This window comes from Camelus bactrianus, chromosome 9 (genome assembly GCF_048773025.1).
Source record: "Camelus bactrianus isolate YW-2024 breed Bactrian camel chromosome 9, ASM4877302v1, whole genome shotgun sequence".
NCBI lineage: Eukaryota > Metazoa > Chordata > Mammalia > Artiodactyla > Camelidae > Camelus > Camelus bactrianus.
In genome coordinates, this window is record NC_133547.1 from 2,045,309 (window position 1) to 2,066,766 (window position 21,458).

General features: G+C 42.4%; 1 protein-coding gene across 13 annotated transcripts in view; it reads left to right on the forward strand.

Annotated features, from left to right (window-relative positions):
• The window catches only part of ZNF583 (zinc finger protein 583), a 30,311-nt gene that overhangs the window by 2,938 nt on the left and 5,915 nt on the right, over positions 1 to 21,458 (forward strand). Inside the window, exons 1-5 of one of the 13 annotated variants that reach the window (XM_074369008.1) lie at positions 6,360 to 6,721; positions 8,593 to 8,689; positions 8,777 to 8,853; positions 14,524 to 14,726; positions 15,028 to 15,126. In XM_074369008.1, coding sequence (XP_074225109.1) covers positions 14,582 to 14,726; positions 15,028 to 15,126 — 244 coding nt within the window. In that variant the 5' untranslated portion in view covers positions 6,360 to 6,721; positions 8,593 to 8,689; positions 8,777 to 8,853; positions 14,524 to 14,581. Of the gene's footprint in view, positions 1 to 6,359; positions 6,722 to 6,749; positions 7,220 to 8,592; positions 8,690 to 8,776; positions 8,854 to 14,390; positions 14,727 to 15,027; positions 15,127 to 21,458 lie in introns of those variants that run through there. The other 12 variants (XM_074369017.1, XM_074369018.1, XM_074369007.1 and 9 more) reach the window with 12 other exon arrangements.

The window sequence follows — 21,458 nt, forward strand, 5'->3', positions numbered from 1 at the left end:
CAGAAACATGCATAGGAGTCTCCTTGAATTTTTGACTGAAGGCTAAGCTGTATATACATCTATCTAAAGTGAAATTCTGGAACCAACAAAAATACATTGACCAAAAGTAGACCAGTGGTTGCTTTGATCCAGGGAAGGTCCACAAAGGAACAGAAGGGGATTTACTGGGATGATGGTTGAGGTGGTGATTACATGGATGTATATGTTTTTCAAAGCTCTTTGAGGTGTATCTTTGGGATTCAGCTTGAAGGAGGCTTCTGTGGGCAAAATTGGGACAATTTGGGTATCAGCATAATTATAGGGATAGACTATAACTCAATAAAATATTTCATATGTCCATACTAAAATAGATGATGAATGAGAAGAAAAAACTTACAGTAGAATTCCAACTAGTAAATGTAGAAGGAATGATAGAGTTAGAAAATACCGTCCAACCATCACAGCAGCAATTGACTTCAGACAAATCTCATTGATTCTAAATCTGTTGGTGAAGATTGGTGATGAACAGGAATCTTTGTAGTCGCAAATGATCTCCCTACAGATAACTTGTTACAAAAACAAAAATAGTCACTTTAGAGTGATCACAGTTAATCAAATGATTTGAATTTGCTACTGTCTTCTGGACTGAAGGTTCTCAGGGTGTGAAATTCAATCTTGCTGTGCTCAGTCATTTCTTGGTTTAATATGGTAACCAGATCTTGTCTGTATTTGAGATTTTGATGTTTTGTTCATCATGAATTTTTGACATTAACCTTTATTTTAAAAAGTATTTCATTGAACTGTCACTTTTTTCTTTTAATTTCTGGGTTTGTTTTGTTTTGTTGCCTCCTTAAATGTCGTGCCTGAAGGAGTGCTTCACTCACCTCACTCTAGTTCTGGCCTTGGCCGCAGCCGGTTTGAATGAAGGGGGAAGAAGGGAAGGAGAGGAGGAATAAGAAAATAAGTGTGCTGCGGTATCTAAATAAACTCTGTTCTTAGGATCCTGTCCCTTTTGTTCTTCAAGAAAAATTGTTTCCTTCTCACCTCTTTGAAAGACTCCTTAGTCTTTGAAAAGCTGTCTCATTCCAGCAGTTCCGAGCTAATCATGTTGAAAGCTGTGACTTGTGCTTCACATGTACTAATAGTATAAGAGGTATTACTTTCCTCGTTTTGACTATGAAGTGAATGGAGATGGAGAGAGGCTAGATGACTTGCTAGAGGACATAGAACTGGTGGAGTGGATGAGTTGGTATCTTACCAAACCACACCTTAGTACCTGTGGGTGGAGGAAATGCTACCTCTGCCTCCTGAGTGATGGGTGAGCCAGTGTGGTGGAACCTTGGAGAAAACGTCTTAAAGAGACAGAAGACATTTGCTTTGTGATGTCACAGAAGCTATGAAGCCTCATGGAAACAGAACCAAACAAAGAAACTGGATCCCTGGACTCCTGACTGGGACCTGGAGGAGACAAGAGTGTGTGGGTGTCTGGAGGAGAAGGTCACTGAGCCATTCTGGGCGTGTGCTGGATATTCCAAGAAATAACCACAAAGGACAGATTAAATATCAGGGCTTCTGGTCAGTCCTAGGTCGACTGGGATTCCTAAGGCTGTGTGTGTCAGGCAGCTGGGTGACCTAACTGGGAACAGACTTGAATGGGACCACAAAGCCATAACAAGGCTGAAGGCGAGGAACCCCACGTCCCCAAGTAGAGACAGGTTGTTTGAGGCCCACCCGTATGAGGGACCAGGGTCAGTCTTACCTCTGTGGAGGTGAGTTTGGGTGTTTGATTTTGAATGTGGTAGTTTGAAGTGTGCGTTAGGCATACAAGTGGAAGCACTGAGTGTGGTTTCAGGGGAGATGTCTGGACTGAAATCTTGAACTGGGAAGTGTTTTGATGAGGTAGCTATTTTGTATTATTCTTTTATATACTGGGGCATATCAAACTTTCCTTTCTACCTTTTATTTTGCTCAAAAGTTGTTTTCGTAACTATCCATAAATTATAAATGTTCATCTTTATTTTTTGGAAGACTTTTATGGGGATGATTAAAATGGATTTATTTCCACCTGTTGGAATTTGTTATGCTGTAAAGTGTGATGAATCAAAGACTATCTGTAAAATTTCTACCTTGAAGATTTATTAAAGTTTTCTTCATGACTTATCAATGACTAATTGTAAGTATTTCATGGTCATTTTAAAAGAATGACTAAAGATTGTCTTCCATAGAGTAGTCTGTCATCTCTCTCTTTTTAAAATTGAAGTATAGTTGATTTACAATGTTGTGTCATTTCTTTCTTAATTTTAATACTCCTGTTATATATTGGGTCAGTTGGATTTGTTTTTAATTCTCTGACGTGGTCTATCACAGTTTTAATTTATTTTATTTCTTGTATTAGTTACCTACTGTTGTATAACAAGTTATTCCAAAACTTAATGATTTAAACAACAGTCAGCATTTATCATCACTCACAGTGTCTGTGAGTCAATTTGGGAGCAGCTTAGCTGGATGTAGTCGAGATGTCGTTTAGAGCTTCAGTCAACTAAAGGCTGAACTGGAACCAAAATTTCTGCTTCCAGGTGTCTCACTGCACGTGGGCCTCTCCATAGGGCTGATTGTCTTTATGACATGGTGGCTGGCTTCCCCTAGAATGAGTGATCCAGAAGCTGCAGTGTCTTTTATGACCAAAGCCTCTGAAGTGTCAACCAAAAAATTAACCAACAGTTGATCTAAGAAAGAATTGGACAATTTTATTTGAGCCAACCAAGGGGTTATAACCCGGGAGGCAGTCTTTCAGAAAGCTCTGAGGACTGTTCCATCCATCAGAGGTCAAAGCAGTTATGTAAGTTTTTGAGACAAAAGATCATCCATGAAAGGACATTTTGACGGTTCACACAATCAGATCTACATGTGCAAAGCGAGTCATCGTGGTGATGGGTCATTGTGGCCCCTCAGGAGATGAAGAAGGAATGTAATCTAGAGGTCTGGTTAATACAGATGCACAGTACACACCAAAGGGGAGGAAGGAGGCCCAAATGGGCAAAGAAAACATTTTATGTTTAAAATGTTCTCGTCTTGCCATAAGATGTGACTTTTGTTTCATTGGAAGCCACATACCACCATACTCCACTGGGCACATAGACTAGTTCTGACTGAGTCAGTGTGGGTACAGACTACCCAAGGGTGTGAATCCTGGGAGGCAAGGGCCACCTGAGAGGCTAACGACTACCGTTCCTTTCAAATGTTGACTTAAAAACGTACAACACGAGAGTTGTGAGTTTTAAGTTTTATTCAAGGTCTTACTGTGGTTGATACCTCGGGAGATACTGAGTAACACTGGGTAGCTCTGAGTAAACTCCCACGAGGTAGGGGAGGAGCCAGTATATGTATGATTTTGGCGGGGGAGGGGGTGCTAGGAAATACACGTAGTCAAGCATACATCTTGGTAAAAGATTATTGCTCATCACAAAGAACAGATGTCTCAAGTTAATGGTTTTAGTGCTTTTCTATGTATGGGACAATGCAAGTCTGGAGTCATTGAAATTCTTCCTGAGATAATGCATCTTAACTACCTAAGGGCCTGTTTATCCAAAGCACAAAGGACCTCGTCCTGATTTTTCATCTTCAATTCTCCTCAGGGTGCGCTGTTGGTGGGTGACCACACTGGGTTGAGACTTAATCCTTGCATAGCTGGATGATGAGCGACACTGTTCTTTTTTTGGTCACACCGAGAGTACATGAATGTCCTGATGCACCCCCCACCCCCATTCTGTCAAATCCACAGCTGCCTTGTCAACCAGTTTCTGAGAGATCACTGTCATTCTCCCTTTACGCTCTCCTGTCCAGCTCCCCTCTTCTGTAAACCCCAGCGACATTCGGCTCTACACTCATGGTTCTGCCACATTCTCTCTCCTTAATGGGGTCAGCCATTATCACATGAATGAGATCAGCCGTGGGGAGGCCCTGTCCTGTAGTGCATGGTTCTGGAACAAGGAATCGAAAAAGCAACTACAAAGTGGATTCTAACCCCATCTTAGCTACTAACTCCCTATATGACCATGACCATGGGTACCTCTCATAACTTTTCTGTATAAAGAAGGGAACGAAACTGTGTGTGGGTTTTTTTGTTTGTATTGCTTTGTTGTTTTTTGTTAATAGCAGTTATTCAGAATTAACCCTGTGTTTTGCTATTACTACTAACAATACTATATACTGTTCTAAGAATGCATATCTAGGTTAACTAGAAGAAAATTCAAACGTTTTCAGTAAACATTTTAATATTTCAAATTTATATTTACTTGTAAAGACAGTTTTATAGGTAATACATATTTGAGCCCTCTATTTGAGAAGGTTTTTAATTTCCCTCAAATTTTCAAGTATTTTACCTAGATCTCATTTCATCTTTGGCTATTGTCTTCATCGCTTCTGTTATCTTTACGTGTAAGTCTGTTTGCTCTATAATTGTATGACCTTATTTGAGAGAACTGTCTACGTATTTTAAACAGACTTAGGAGTTGTGCAACTGAACCACCTGGCACCACTGTCCACTCATACTAGAAACCTAGGTGGTATCCTTGACTTCTCCCTCTCATTACCTTCCCCATTCAATCGATACCAAAATCTACTGGGTCTACTTTCTAGATACAGGTTTTTTCTCCCTAGTGAACAGAATTTATTTACTTAGTGCTGTAGATTGAATGTCTGTGTCCTATTCAAATTTGAAATTTGAAAGGCAACCCTCACTGTGATGGTATTTGGAGGTGGGGCCTTTGGGAGGGGTGATTAGGTCATGAGGGTGGAGCCCTCATGAAGGAGATTAGTGCCCTTAAAAAAGAGGTCATTAGAACTGCCTTGCCTGTTCCACCATGTGGAATGTATTGCATCTTCTTTGTGACAATGAGGGCAAAATAAATGGGTCCTTCTGTCTTAGAGTCCATATTTTATCTCTAATACTCAAGATTATGTACTTAGATTATGACATTAAATTTAGATACGCTATGCAGACATCTGTTTGCTGATTATGAATTTGTAAAAGATAAATGTGTTTTCTTATGCAAGTCACAGTAAATTTGTAAAACAAGTTTTGTAGAGGATTCTGCCAACAGAGGAACCTTAAAAGAATGGTTGAAAATGAAAAATGTTATCACCTATCCTCTTCAGGCTAAAGATGCCCAATTTCTTCAGACATTTGCGAAATGTGGAAAAGGCTGCCAAAACCTGGATGTTTACTGATATGTCTTAACTTACATAATGTTTGTGCTGTCTCAGAAAGCAAGGGGGAAGGTATCAGTCATAATTTGAACACTCAAACAGAAAACCAACTAGTTTTTGTGGATTGTGTTCCTTTTACTTTTTATATCGAGGAGCAGTTTTCTAATATTGCAAGCTTAGTGTAATTGTAACAGCTCTGCTCCTCCTTTGAAAACAAAACACACAACCCCTCCTGCCAAAAAACACTTAAGAAGTATTTCTACAGGTTGCTTCATCACCACACAGTTATTTTTACAAGTTGTATAGTTCCAAACAGATGTACTGTTATTTCTGTACTTTTAGACATATTGTTCATAGTCAACATTTTATTACCATATATGCTTCAATATCTTTGTGAATATTTTTGCAGTTTTACATTTCCCCAATATAAAAATTCCCAGCTCATAATAATGCTTTTTGTCATTGGTTACTTAGGTGAGGCAAGTTACATTGAAGCACTGGATCCTATAACCCAATTTCAGACGAGTTAAGACATGGGAGAGTTAGGACTACAGATAGGAGTTTATATTTTCAGACATAGGTTGAATGGGAGCAAGAGGGTATAACAAAGAACGAAGAACTGGAAGAATGATCTTTATACTCTGCTTTGCTTTTCTTTCTAACGCGTATCAAATTCCCGGTATATATATCAGCACCCTTTTCTTTTTCCTATTAAATTTCTCCGGCAGTAATGTCAGCTCAATGGATGGGGATTATTGCATGTTCACAGGGGCGTCCCCAGCGCTTATAACAGTGCTTGGCACACAGTAGGCCCTCAATAAATGGCAAGTGAAAGGCAGGATAGGGAGGACAGAGAAGAAACAGAAAAATAGACGGAAGAAACTGCGAGCAACCTGAGTTGCCCACATGCTCCCAGGATCCCCCTGCGGCAGGCCCTGGCCCGGACACCCAGCTGCGACACCCAGCCCAGCCAGCTCGCTTTTTCCAGCGTGGGCCTTGGAGCCCCACCTGCGACGCCCGAGCGCGGGCCCGGCCGCTGCGCTTGCGCATCATCGCCCCGCTCGCCACGCGCGCCCGGCGCGTGCACCGAGCGGGACGCCTTCGCGACGCGATCAAGCTGCGCCTGCGCAGTCCGAGACGGCCGGTCCAGTTAGCGGCCGGACTCGGTGGGAGGACGTGAGTCGGATGGCTCGAGAGGGCTGTGTCGGCCCTGGTTCTGAGTCGGAGGGTCAGGGCGGTTGAGGGGGTTGGGGAGAGTGGCAGAGCCGACTCGAAAGAGACGAGGCAGGAGCCGGCTGCCGCCCGGCGCGCTTGGCGAACAGTCCCAGCATGCTCCGCGCCACAGCGCGCCCGACCCCGGACTGCATTTCCCAGCGGCCCCTGCGGCCGGCCCCGGCTGCCCGGCCGAGCGCCGCGGCGCCTTTGTGAGTCCGCCGTCGGCCCGAGATCGAGACCCCGCCCCGGCCGCAGGGCCGCTCGGCGCCGGCGTCCGCGAGCCGCGCGGGGCGAAGCGCAGACCCTCCGGGAGAAGGCGGTGAGGAGCGCGGGAGGGCGCGCGCCGGGCAGGCCTGCCGGGCGGGCGGGCGCGGACGTGTGAGGGGGCCTGTGCCGTGGGAGACTGTGTCACCGTGAGTGTGACCGGGTCGCCGTGAGGCTGTGTGTGAGCGAGCGTGTGGGGCGTGTGACAGTGTGTGAGTGTGAGTGTGACTCTGTGGACGGAGTGAGACCGTGTGTGGGGCCGTGTGAGGTGTGACAGTGAAACCGTGTCGCCCTGTGGTGCCCTAGTGTGAGCATTGTGACTGACAGTGTGCGAGAATGTGACACCGTGTGTGCCCTTGTGTATGGGACTGTGCCACGTGTGTGAACAGAGTTCGAGGAAGTGCGTGACAGTATCTGTGACAGCGAACGTGCACCTGTGTGTGTGTCTACGTGAGCCCGCTTGAGACTGTGTGACCTCAGGCGGGTGTGTGACAGTGTGCGGCACCATGTATCGTCGCGTCGCCGAGTGTGCCTGTGACCCAGAGTGGCCTCTGTGAGACCCGCCGCGAGGGGAGGGCGGGCACGTTCCCCGCCCGCGCGGGGCGCCGCCGGCCTGAGGGCCTGTGCGGCTGGCGCGGGGGGTGGGGGGCTGTGTGCTCCAAAAGTGGGGACACTTGTCGGGGACGCAGAGACTGAGGTGCAGGGAGAGGGGGGAGAGCTGCAGAGAAGGGGAAAGCCCTGGGCCTGGAGGGCGGAGGGCTGGGCCGCCGGCCCCTCGTCCTCTCTGGCACGGAGGGTCTCTCCATCCCTCTCCAGCCCTTCTCCTAGTGAGGAGTTGAAGGGGAAGAAGGAGGGGAGACCTATTGTGTGCTGTGTATGAAAATAAGTGACTGATATTTATTGAGCACAAAGCATGTCCAGGTACTGTGCTCAGTGCTTTCCGTGGATCACCTGCTGATCCACCAACCACTGCTAGGGAGCAGGTACCATTCTGCCGAGGAGACTGAGGTTTGGCGTGGGGGCTGCGGGGCTGGTGAGCGGTGGATCAGATGTTTGAGCACAGGCGCTCTGATCCCCAGACCTCGTGGTTCTTACCACTAAGTTAGGCGGCTTCTGAGATAATTGCTTTACTCTCCAAGGCAGTGAGGTTTAGTGGAAAGTAACTCATGATTAAGGGGTTCCAATGAGTGTTCCTGCATAGTTCCCCCTGCCCATTCTGAGGAAATTTCTGAGAAAAGTTAAGAGATTGGTTTTCAGGTGCATTTTGTTATAAGCCAGGACCAGAAGCAGGGTGTCCTCCACACCACATGACCCCTCTGACGCCTACTCTGTATAAAGATGCTTTCTCTGAGGCATTCACTTTGTAGCTTTCTCTCTCATCTTTCTAGAAAAGGTCAGGGTATAGTTCCTTTCAACATCATCATCAGCTGGAAAGACTAAATAGACTAAATAGGTTTCCAGTTGGGTTCAGTTACTTATTACCGTGAAACCTTGGATAATTTCACTGATGAAGAGCCTTCATGTGCAAAGGGGGAAATAATCCTTACTTGGTAATGCCATTCTGAAGGGTAAATACTGTTATTGCTTATAATTATAAACAAGGAGGTGTCTTATGCACAGAAAGTTTATGTTGCATTTTTGAGATCTAGAGAGATTTAAATGGAGTATAATAATATATAAAATATTGAATCACTGTGTTGAACACCTGAAACTAGCATAACATTGTAAATCAACTATACTTCAATAAAATAAAATAAAGCACATAGGAGAGAGAACTGTAAATTTAGGTAGGAATGGCTAATTCAGTGACACTTACCTACTTCTGTGGTTGGGGAGAAGGGCAAAGAGAAGGCAAGGGAAATTTCTAGTCCCGTGACACTGGCAGCTGACCACAGGCCCAGCATTTTACACTTTCTCCCTCTCCAGCTCTGTTTTCTCTGGACACGCCCTTCTCCCAGAGAGCAGCCCGAAGGAGAACGGAAGAGCTGTCATAAATTCTTAAATTCTTAAGGCCATGTCTGAGGTAAGGAGACACTTCTTTTTTCTCCCTGAAATGTGTTGTTTTTCATGTTTTGCATGAACATTTTGCTTTTCTTCTGAAATTCCCAAGCCTGACAGAATCCCCTTCATTCAGTGATCTGGTCCTCACGTTCTCCAGTCTAGTAAGAGGAGGTCCCCCAAAGCCAGGTGAGCTTCCTTTTTTTTTTCTTTCCCTCATCCAGAATTTTCATCTTCATTCAAGAAGTAGCTTAGCACTTCCTTTGGGTTAGGTGTCCTGTTACAAGCTCTCAAGAGGCAAAAATACACTTGGTGGTGGGATATGAAAGTCTACACTGTAGGGACTTGATGCATTGAGGTCAAGGTGTGTGTTCAGAAGCAAGCACTAGCTTAGAGCTTTTCCACAGACCTGGGTTTGAGAGGAAGGCAAGACAAAGGCTATTGGAGTCTTAGAGTGTGTGACAGGGTCTCTTGCTCAGAGTGGGTCTGAGGAGTGGGCTTTGTTGGGTTATGAGAATTTAAGTGCGGGTCAGCTAGGGCAGGGGGTTTCCCAGGCACTTTGTGGGCTTTGAAGAGCAGGATTCCATGGGAGTAATGAGGTCCTGTTTTAGGAACATCTTGAGTTAGTAGCAGGCTAGAGCTAGAATATTCTAGATCATCCAGTAACAATTAGTGGAGTTAATATGGAAAAACAGGAAATTTTTTGAAAAAGGAGAATAATAGGAGGAAGTACTTGAATCTACATTTAAAAATGGCTACTTAGATCTGTAATAATGAAAACAATAATGTGGAATGGGAGCCAGAAGAAACAAAAGATCAGCGTGTAATGTCCAGAAACAAATGCAGCTATAAATAAGAAGGGAAAATATTTATTCATTCACTGAGCTGACAGTTTAAAGACTTACTGTATATTAAACACCAGCAATACTGTGGTAAATAAAAATAGATACTGTCTTTATCTTCATGGAATTTAGTTTCTACAGGTTTGTTTATTAGATGATTATGTAATGATGTTCTTTTAAATCGGTGGAGGAGGGATGGAGTATTCATTTAGAAAAAAAGTTATTGGGGGAGGTTGTAGCTCAAGTGGTAGAGCACATGCTTAGCATGTATGAGGTCCTGGGTTCCATCCCCAGCACCTCCTCTAAGAATAAGTAAGTAAGTAAACCTAATTACCCCCCAAAAGATAAATTTTTAAAAGATTTCTTCTTCACACTTTGAGGATAAATACATTCTGTGGGTTAAATATAAAAAATAAAACCATCCAAACTACTACATACTAAGAAGATGATGAGGCAGAAGCAGAAATCAGCTCCAGCAGCACAGTGATGATTACGACAGGAATGTTCTGTGTCTGCCCTGTCCGACACGGCAGCCACTAGTGTATGTACTAGTGTGGCTGAAGAACTGAATTTTTAATGTTGGTTGATTAAATTTAAATAGCGACATGTGGCTAGTAGCTTGTGTATTGGACAGCAGAGATTTCGGTTCATACAGAGATTCAAGCCAGGAAGAAAATCATGGGTGATCCTGTCCAAGATCCTCACTTTACAGATGAGGAAAAAGAGGCCGAGGAAGGAAAGCAATGTATCCACATGGCTAGTCAGTGGCTGTCAGGTGGAGGGAGCTGTAATACACACTGAGGGTCAGGAACACAGATGGTGGGGAGTGATGGTCTGATCGGAGCGGCAGGGAATAATGAAGGACTCTGTGGGCAGTGAGCCCCTGTGATGGAGGTGATGAGCGCATCGTTTCACTCCTTCTCCCGGAACCTTTGCTGGCTTCCCATTTTCCTTGGAATGAAATCCAGTGTCCTTATCTTGGCCCATAAAGCCCTACATGACCCAGGTCCTGGCTACCCTAGACCTCATTTTCTGCGAGTCTTTACCTCTCTCTGTTCCAGTCACACTGGTCACCTTGCTGTGCCTCAAGCTCCCTCCTGTCCCTGAACCTGTGCATTCTCGCCTCCCTTCTCCCCTAATTGGTAGTGCGGCTGGCTCTCCACTTGATTTAGATTGTTGTTCAAACACCACCACCTCATTTAGGTTTACCTTCACCATCTTACACAGACGCCCCTGTAACTCTCAGTCACCTTACCTTGTTTTTTGTCGTAGTATTTAATACTACCTGAATGCGTGTGACCTCATGTTTATCGTCTTCCTCCTCTGTTAGAATACTGACTCTGCAAGGAGAGGGGCTGTATTCTGTTTACCTTTGTGTTCCCAACTCTTGGAACAGTGCAGTTCAGTAAATATTTGCCAGATTAATACATGAATCAGCAAAGGGATAAATTCCTCATTTGCGAGTGAGACCAGGGCGGTGAGAGCCAGCTCCCTTTTCTCTCCTGCTGGAGACTTGGTAACGTGGTGCGTAGAACAGACAGCCCACCAGCGCAAGTGCTGTTTCCCGGACACCAGCCCAGCCCTGAACCACAGTCTGTTGTGGTAGGGCGCTGGAAACCACAGTTTTATTGGGTCTTGCAATGATTTTAATGCACGCTCAAATTCTGAGAACCTCTGCTTCTAAAGGTTATATTTAAAGTATGCCTCATTTGTTTTTTCGTGGGGAGGGGTAATTACGTTTATTTATTCTTGGAGGAGGTACGGGGGATTGAACCCAGGACCCCACGCATGCTGAGCGTGTGCTTTACCACTTGAGCTATGCCGTCCCCCCAGGTATGCCTCTTACAAGCAGTATACAGTTGTTTTTCCACGCTCACAGCCAGGCACTTGGCCCTGTGTGCCTCCCAACCCCCTATGCCCAGCACGATCCCCTGTGCCTCCCGCAGTCCCGTGTCTTCCCCCAAAATGGTCGGCTGGCCTTTAAAAGCCAAGTCTGATAATCTTGGTCTTTTTATTTGTTTACTGATATTTTTACTGAAGTACGATCAGTTACAGTGTGTCAATCTCTAGTGCACAGCACAGTGCCTCAGCCATGCATACATGTGTACATATATTCATTTTCATATTCTATCTTGGTCTTTTTAAATTAGTGTTTAGTACATTGTCATTTAATGTAATTATTGATATATTTGTGTTTCAGCCCACCGTGCTACAATTTATTTTCTACGTATCCCGTTTGCTTTTATTTATTTCTCCTTTTTTGCCATATTTTGCATAAATCAGTTTTTTTCATTATTATCTTGTTAATTATACACTATTTTTATTATTCTTTCAGTAGCCACTCTAGGGCGGTCTGTACCCATTAGCCATTATGTAGTGATCTCTCTCCCTTCTGTGATCTTCCTTCTGTAACTACCACTCTTACCACTTTTTGAACAAAGTAAATCCCCTCTAGTGGGTTAGCTCCCAAGACATTATTGGTAGATGTTATTATATTCAGTTTCCAGTTCCTGCTTTGGGCTCTCGTTTCTCCCTGCGCTGTGGTGCTTCCGTTTTCCTTCTGCCTAAAGAGCTTCTGTTAGTGTTTCTTTGAATATAGTTCAATGCTTTACTCCTAGCCTGGATTAGTTTTTCATCAGTTACTATTCTTACTGAGTCGAAAAAGCTGTTTTCTCATGTTAAGTAACTTTGGGAAATCCTAGAGTCAATGGAGAGAAGAACTTTTAGGAATATATTTTAAGACAATCATTACAGAGACCTTTGCACTATAGTGAAAAATTTTCATATAACTAAAGATGAGCAGGGGGTTAGTAACTGAGATACGGCGTGTTTATATCATGTGCTGTTACCCATCTGACAAAAGTGATGTTCTGAGTAGATGAACGCGTGCAGGTAACTGTGCACACGTCTGTGCAAGGAAGCACTGAACAAGTACTGCCTGAACTGTGGCTGCCCCTAGGTGGTGGGGCGACGTGGCGGGCAGGCGTCGGGGGTGGAGGGCTTCCAGTTCTTAGAAAGGGAGAAAATTCACTGAGGGTAGAAATACCAGACATTATTTTCTAAGTTTCTTTAATAATGACAAAATTATATGAGATTCCTGTTTTATCAAATCAAAATAAATATAAAAAGCATTTGAAAGGTATTCATGTCTCATTGGCTGAGAGGAAAATGTCAGTCAGACCATCAAAACCTGGAACCCATTAGTTTGTGTGTGCAGCTAAAAAATGTCTTTTAAGACCTTTCCTAGCAAAAGCTGCCTCACCTGTGGTACAGAAGAAACCGTGTGTGGCGAACACTTTTCTTCCACAAAATTTTAAAGAATTTGTATTGAAGTGGTTGAGATTAAAAAGAATTAATTGACAGTGTCCAGCCCTGTCCAGCACAAGTTTCATCTTTTAAGACCCAGCGTGTATTCCCTTTCTTCCTTGAAGCCGTTACTCACTTCCCAGATTTCCCTGTACTGAGAAGTGTTTTAGAGGTGGAATCACGTAAGATAGAGGCTGGTGCCTGTGACTGATGTTTCTTGGAGTCACACTTCTGCTTCCCTTATAGCTTCCTTAACATTTCTGTCCATTACTCAGGCACTGAGAGTTCACATACTGACTCAGTTTTTCCCATTAAAAATGTTTCTGTGTAAAATCACTGATATGCTTAGATGCATCTTCCTTAGGGGCATTCCTCTGCAGAGTCCTGTTAAGGATGGGAATGATGGGGGGAGGGTAGAGCTCAGTGGTAGAGCACGTGCTTAGCACGCACAAGGTCCTGGGTTCAATCCCCCGTGCCTCCTCTGAAGATATATAAATAAGTAAATAAACCTAATTCCCCTCCCCCAGGAAAAGCCCTAAATTAAAAAGAAAAAAAATAGGAATGACGTTCATATTCAATAGCCACTAAGGCAAGAACGTAGCCGACCTTAGCCCAGCTGGGATCCTGGAAGCCTTCCCCTCCAGTGGCTGGATCTTGGGGAGACAGAGGATGGTCCCCAGCAGGCTCAGTGCAGCAGCTGTTTGCCACCCAATGTGGCGGCAGTTATTTCAATATTTGACAAGTCACGTCAGGTGCTCACGTGCACTGTGGCGGGCACCTGCATATCGGCTGGCTTAGGAGGAGGCTTTGCTCTGTGATGTGCCAAACCTAAGCAGCATCCACCGGCTCATACAGCAAGCCCTGGTAAGTCTGGGGCCGGCCTGCCTCACAGGGAGAGCGCCCGTTTAAAACTCCTAGGGAGTGGACCAGGTCTTACCCCTAGCCTGCTGCGGAACTTGAGAGCTGTGTTGTGACACTTAAGAAATGATCGCTCGTTAGATGTGCACAGTTGCGTGTGTTCCTCAAGTGAGAGCGGCAGGGTCTTGGGTGCACTTCATTACCGCATTTGAAATGTTCACTATCTAACCTAATTAATAGTGCTTAAAATTACCACCAGTTTGTCTCATAGGAACCAGGATAAGTTGCCAGTTGTCTTTGAAACTTACAGTGATAAGAGCTGCTATGTAATCTTCCGTTGTCCCTGATTTTTCTCTGCAGTGGCACACATTTAAGTTACATTTTTGCAGAATCACCATAAAACTTCTTTATTATTTTTATCACATACGTATTTAATTTTAGAAAACCAGTATTACAGGCATCAAGTGTATTTTTGTATGTGCCTTATTGATACAGTTGCAACACTGACCATTCCATTTTGGAGTTTGGAAGAGTGCTGGGTTAGACCGCATCTTCTAAGGCATGGCTCATGTTTCTGCCTCCTCCCTGAAGCGTTTGTTCAGTGCCCCAGTCTCTCTTGATTTTCCTTACTGAGAAATGCTCTAGCATTTCCTATGAATAACGTATTATTTTATGCTGGGTTGTTCACAGTGTTCTGTTATTGCTCATTTTTTCTGTCAGTAGAGACTCTCCCTGGAATTGTGTGCTTTCCGTGACGGAACATCAGAACTAAGCACAGAGAAGTTGTCTTGCAATTATTTGAACCCAAGATACAACAGAAGATTTCACTAAATGCAGTATTTCTCTCCAAAAGTATAGACAGTTTAGCTCTTCAGACAACGTTCGTGTGAGCTCACTAGCTGAGCAGGAACATGTTCACGTCCTTCCAGGGCTTGGTGACGTTCGGGGATGTGGCCGTGGATTTCTCCCAGGAGGAGTGGGAGTGGCTGAGCCCTTCTCAGAGGACCCTGTACAGGAGGGTGATGCTGGAGAACTACAGGAGCCTGGTCTCGCTGGGTAAGGGTCCCTGTGACTCAGTCTGCGCGGGGGGCTGCTCTCCAGCGGGATGTGTGGGGAGCCTCTCACGCACTGCACTAGGTTTCTCGTTTCTGTGCGCCCCCCCCCCCCCCCCCACGTAACCTGAGTCTTGTAGAACTGGCAGCTTCGTTAGGCTGTTGCTGCTGACGTCGGCTTCCCCAGTCTCCAGAAGACGTCGCCCTCTTCTTCAGCTGTGTTCTGTAATGCCCCCGCCTTCCCGCTGGCCACGGAACTTGGTCTGGTTTATGGGCCTGGCTAATCGCCTTTTATTCCTTGTAAGCAGGAGTTTCCGTTTCTAAGCCAGATGTCATCTCGTTGTTGGAGCAAGGAAAAGAGCCCTGGAAGGTGAAGAAGGAGTGGACAGGAGGCACACGCCCTGGTGAGTGAGAGCAACCTGGGGAGGTAGAGGCCACCGCAGGGACAGGCTCAGCTGGTCTGAAAAGTTCCACCTCGTAACTGATGTTTCCAGGGTAGCTTTTCTTAAGGCTCAAGGCCTGGGAAAAACCACCGATGTGTCTCCAGCATGACTGCTCCAGCTGACTCTCCTTGGATGCATTCCTTCACACATCACTGTCTCCTCTGATAGCCTTTCCTCTTCTGTGGACCCAGATGTCGCAGTGTCTCCTCTTGGCCCTGCTTTTTAGTTTTACACAAGTTGCTCCATCCTGTGTTTAAAAATCCTGACACAGCAGTGCCTATTTTTTTTCCTTTTCAGCTACACATTCCCTTTAGATTGAAAGATTGGCTCATTTATTTATTCACTTAATCTTTTACCAAGATTCTGTGTGTTTCTTCTTTGAGAAAAACCATTCTGCTAAATTCTCAGGATTATTCAGAGGTTTGTAAACCATCAGAGGAAAAATGAAGCATTTCCAGTTGTATTTTCAAGTCTGGGTAACTGGAAGGTGACAGCATTGAATCGAAAGTCAGAAGAAAGAATAAGCTGGTAGAGGAAAAGCTGATGAATTTGGCTCAGGACAATAAGACACTTATTTTTAAGAGAGGTGGTGATTTCCAAATGAAGAAATGCAACATACCACTGGAGGGAGACAGAGGCTCAGAAAACAAGTCTGACACAGAGATGTTAGTGCAAACGAATGAGCTCACTAAGCTTAGAGTTAGAGGGAGAGGCCCTGGTCCTGGGGCCTTTGTGTGGAACTGGGTCTTTGACAACTTTCTCAATGTCCTCTCTGGTAAATGGCCTTTCTGCAGTTTCTTCCTTGGGTTAAATTTTATAAATTTTAATTTTTCTAGATGGTTATCCTTTTCATGTAGGTTACAGATTTATTTCCATGAATCTGAGCATAATAATCTCTTATAGTTCTTTTTATTTCTTTGTCTGTAGTAATTTCCAATTTAAATTTCTTATTTTGTATAACTATACTTTAAAAAATTATTTATTAGATACTATTCATTAATCAATTTTATTTTTATTTTTAAAATCCAGCTTATGGATTAATCTCTTAAATATAAAATATGTTACCATTCTTATCTTTTCCAGTTCTCTGCCTTTCTGCCTTTCTCTTTACTAATTCCTTTCTTCCAATTTCCTTAGGTTTGTTTTCCATTTTGCTGACATAAAATCATTTCATTTTCTCTTATCCATAATGAAAATTATTAGGAGGTTGAATTTTCCTATTATAGCTTTAGCTGACTTCACAGTTCTGATATTTAGTATTTTTGTTATTTCCATTTCCTAAACTTTTCTTTTAAAATTCCCTTTTACACAAGAGTTGTTTGAAAGAAAGTTTTCTGGTTTTATTCTATTTTGATCGATCAAATTGTTTTATCATATTTTATCAGGATAGTAATTAGTACTAATTCTGCTTTCTAACAATTGACTATTTTGTATGGCTTAGTGTATAGTTTGTGTAACTGTTCAGTGGATTCCAAGGTATACTCTATTTTCAGTGTAAATAGCTTGTCACGTATCATGAGTTTTACTTTTTTGTTACTAAGGCGTCTTTACTTAATCTTTCTTGTTTCCATAATAACTTTATTAAGAAATTATTTACATACAGTAAATTGCGATCATATAAATTACACAACGTGATGAGCTCTGACAGTTGTACACGCCCATGAATCCACCACCACAGTCAAGACACGAAGCGTTTCCATCTCCCCAGAAGATAGCTTGTGCCTCTTTGCAGTCCGTCCTCCTCCACTCCTGGCTCCTAACGCCGATCTGACCTTTGTCGTTTTAGATTAGTTTGCATTTAAACTAAATGGAATCATACTGTTATGTCTGGCTTATTTCACACATCAAAATTACGTTGAAAATCATCCACTGTGTTGCACGTGTGAGTATGTGTTCCCTTTGTTGCTGAGCAGCGTGTTGTGTAGATGCTCCACATTTTGTTTTTTTCATTCTCCTATTGATGCGTATTTCAGTTGTTTCCAGTTTCAGGCTGTATGAGGCAGTCACCACCAGGACTTTATGCAGACATATGTTTTCACTTCTCTTAGGTAAATGTCTTAAAGCGGAAAAACTGAGTCATATGATAGGAATATGTTTAACTTTTTTTTAAGTTTTTAGAAGTTTATTATTGAAGTGTAGTTGATTTACAATATTAGTTTCAGGTGTACAGCAGAGTGATTCAGTTATACACACACATACGTATATATTTTCAGATTCTTTTCCATTATATATTATTACAAGAAATTGAATGTAGTTCCTTGTGCTGTACAGAAGAAATGTTTTAAATCAGTAGGTCCCTGTGCTATACGGGAATGTTTTAAATCAGTAGTTCCCTGTGCTATATGGAAGAAATGTTTTAAATCAGTAGATCCTTGTGGTTTATTTTATATATAGTAGTGTGTGTCTGTTAATCCCCAGCCCCTAATTTATCCCTCTCGAAACCTCCCCCTTTGATAACCATAGTTTCTTTTCTATGTCCTTGAGTCCCTGTTTTTGGTTTGTAAGTAGAATTTGTATTATTTTTCATTTATATTCCACATATAAGTGATATCATATGATATTTGTCTTTCTCTGTCTGACTGACTTCACTCAATATGATAATCTCCAGGTCCATGTTGCTGCAAATGGCATTATTTCATTTTTCTGTGGCTGAGTGGTATTCCATTATATATGTATAGCACATCTCTTTTATCCAGTCATCTGTTGTTGGACATTTAGGTTTCCATGTCTTGGGTATTGTAAATAGTGCTATGAACATTGGGGTGTATGGCTTTTCTTTTGGTATTTTGCTTTCATTTGCATTCTTTTTATTGAAGTACAGTCAGTTTACAATGTGTCAATTTCTGGTGTACAGCATAATGTTTCAGTCATACATATACATACTTATATTTTCATATTCTTTTTCATTAAAGGTTATTACAGGATATTGAATATAGTTCCCTGGGCTGTACGGAAGAAATGTTTTAAATCTATTTTTATATATAGTAGTTAATATTTGCATATCTTGAACTCCCAAATTTATCCCTTCCCACCCTCTCCTCCCAGTACCCCTGGAACCATAAGATTTTAAACTATGTCTGTGACTCTGTTTCTGTTTTGTAGATGAGTTCATTAGTGTCTTCTTTTTACTTTTCTCTTTCTGATTTACTTTACTTAGAATGATGATCTCCAGGTCCATCCATGTTGCTGCAAATGTCACTATTTTATTATTTTTTTATGGCTGAGTAGTATTCCATTGTATAAATACACAACTTCTTTATCCAGTCATCTGTCAGTGGACATTTAGGTTGCATCCATGTCTTGGCTATTGTAAATAGAGCTGCTATGAACATTGGGGTGCAGGTATCTTTTCGAATTAGAGTTCTCTCCGGATATATCCCTAGGAGTAGGATTGCTGGATCATATGTGTAAGTCTATTTTAAGTTTTTTCAGGACTCTCCATACTGTTTTCCATAATGGCTGCACCAAACTACATCCCACCAGCAGTGTAGGAGGGTTTGCTTTTCTCCATACCCTCTCCAGGATTTATCACTTGTGGACTTTTAAATAGTGGCCATTCTGACTGGTGTGAGGTGATACCTCATTGTAGTTTTGATGTGAATTTCTCTGATAATTAGCGATATTAAGCATCTTTTTATGTGTCTGTTGGCCAACTGGATGGCTTCTTTGGAGAAGTGTCTGTTTAGCTCTTCTGCCCACTTTTTGATTTGGTTGTTCATTTGTTCATTTTATATTAATGTGTATGAGCTGTTTGTATATTTTGAAAGTTATTCCCGTATCAGCCATGTGATTTGCAGATATTTTCTCCAGGGGTTGTCTTTTCATTTTGTTTATGGTTTCCTCTGCTGTGCAAAAGCTTTTAAGTTTCATTAGGTCCAATTTGTTTATTTTTTGCTTTTATTTGTAATATTCTAATAACTCTAGGAGGTGTTTTGAAAAAAAAATTCCTGAAATTATGTCAAAGAGCGTTCAGCCAGTGTCTTCCTGTAGGAGTTTTGTAGTATCTGTTCTTACATTTAGGTCTTTAATACATTTTGAGTTTATTTTTTTATATGATGTTAGAGAATGTTCTAATTTCATTCTTTTACATATAGCCGTCCAGTTTTCCCAGCACCACTTATTGAAGAAACTGTCTTTTCTCCATTGTATATCCTTGTCTCCTTTGTCATATATTAACTGACCCTAAACATGTGGGTTTATTTCTAGGCTCTCTTCTCTGTTCCAGTGATCTGTGTGTCTATTTTTGTGCTAGTACCCATACTGGTTGTTTTTTTTTTCATTTTTCATTTTTATTAGGTAGAATTGTTACAGTTTGACTGCACATATACAATGTATTGCATGTAAATACATACACACAATATATTGCATATTATAAAAATTTACATATATGTACTATTGTTTCTAAGAACATTTAGAGCTTTAGCTTTTTAAACTTACATAGTTATTAAAGGAATAAAGCCAACCACAGAATAAGAATTAATTTAAAAGGATACATACAGCCCACTATTAACAGCAGCATTATTTATAATTGCCAAGATGTGGAAGCGCCCTAAGTGCACATCGATAGTTGAATGAATAAAGAAGATGCAGCAAATATATGTAATAGGATAAAACTCACCCATAAGAAAGAAGGATATTTTGCCATTTGCAGCCCTTCATTCACTTTTTTCCACTTCAAAAACCAGAATTTTATAACTCGCATAAACATTTCCATTTTATTAAAAATACCTAGAAATAAACTTAACCAAGGAGGTTACCTGTATCTGAAAACTGTAAAACATTGATCAAGAAAATTGAAGATGATACAGAGAAATGGAAAGAGAGCTTGTGCTCTTGGATGGGAAGAATCAACATCATCAAAATGGCTGCACTACCCAAAGCAGTCCACAGATCCAGCGCAACCCTTGTCAAAATACGACATTTTCCACAGAGCTAGAACAGACAATTCCAAAATTTATATGGAACCATAAAAGACCCTGAACTGCCAAAGCAATCTTTTGTAGGTCTTTTTTTTCCCCTCATCTTTCTTCTTTTCTCTTTTCTTATGGTTTGATGAGTAGAGAAGTTCCTTTAACATCTGTTGTAAAGCTGGTTTGGTGGTGCTGAAATCTTTTAGCTTTTGTTTATCTGTGAAGCTTTTGATTTCTCCATCAAGTCCGAACAAAAGCCTTGCTGGATAGAGTATTCCTGGTTGCAAGTTTCCCCTTTGCATCACTTTTAATATATCATGCCGCTCCCTTCTGGCCTGTAGAGTTTCTGCCAAAAAATCAGCTGGTAACCTTATGTGAGTTCCCTTGTGTGTTATTTGTTGCTTTTCTCTTGCTGATTTTAATATTTTCTCCTTATCGTTAATTGCTTTCAATTTGATGCCTGTGTGCCTTGGTGTGCTCCTCTTTGGGTGGATCCTGTGTAGAACTCTCTGTGCTTCCTGGACTTGGGTGACTGTTCCCTTTCTCAAGTTGGGGAAGTTTTCAGTGATTATCTCTCCAAAAATTTTCTCATGTCCTCTCTCTCTCTCCTCTCTTTCTGGGACCCCTATCATGCAAGTATTAGTGCCCTTCTTCCTGTTGTCCCAGAGTGCTCTCAAACTGTCCTCATCCTTTTCGTTCTTTTTTCTTTTTTTCTGTTCTGCAGTAGTGATTTACACTAATCTGTCTTCTAGCTCACTGATCCATTCTTCTGCCTCATTTGGTCTGTCCTTGGTTCCTTCCAGTGTGTTATTCATTTCAGTGATTTTATTCTTCAAGTCTGTTTGGATATTCTTTATATATTTTCCAACTCTTTGCTAAAAACGTCACTGTGCATCTATACTCCTCTTGAGTTCTCTGAACATCTTCACCATCGTTACTCTAAACGCTCTCAGATCAATTGCCTAGCTCCTCATCACTTATTTCTTCTTCTGGGATTTTATCTTGTGCCTTGGCCTGGGCGATATTCCTCTGCTGCCTCATACTGTCTGTCTTTCTGTTTGTATTTTTAGGTAGGTTGGTTACTTTTCTTGACCTTGGAGAGGTGGCCCTCTGTGGGGGATGTCCTGTGCGTTCCAGCAGTACATTTCTCTCTGGTCACACAAGGGCCCAGGGTCCAGCTGGTCCCAGTGTAGAGTCTGGCCTGTGTTTGTGGATTCCTTCCACAGGCTTTGGAATTACTGTTTTCTTATTTCTGGAATCTGCCCCTGGTGGATGAGGCTGGACTAGAGGCTTATGTAGGGTTCCTGGCAGGAGGAGCCAGGGCCTGCCCACTGCTGGGCGGAGCTCGGTCCTGGACCTCTGGTGGGTAGGGCTGTGTCTAGA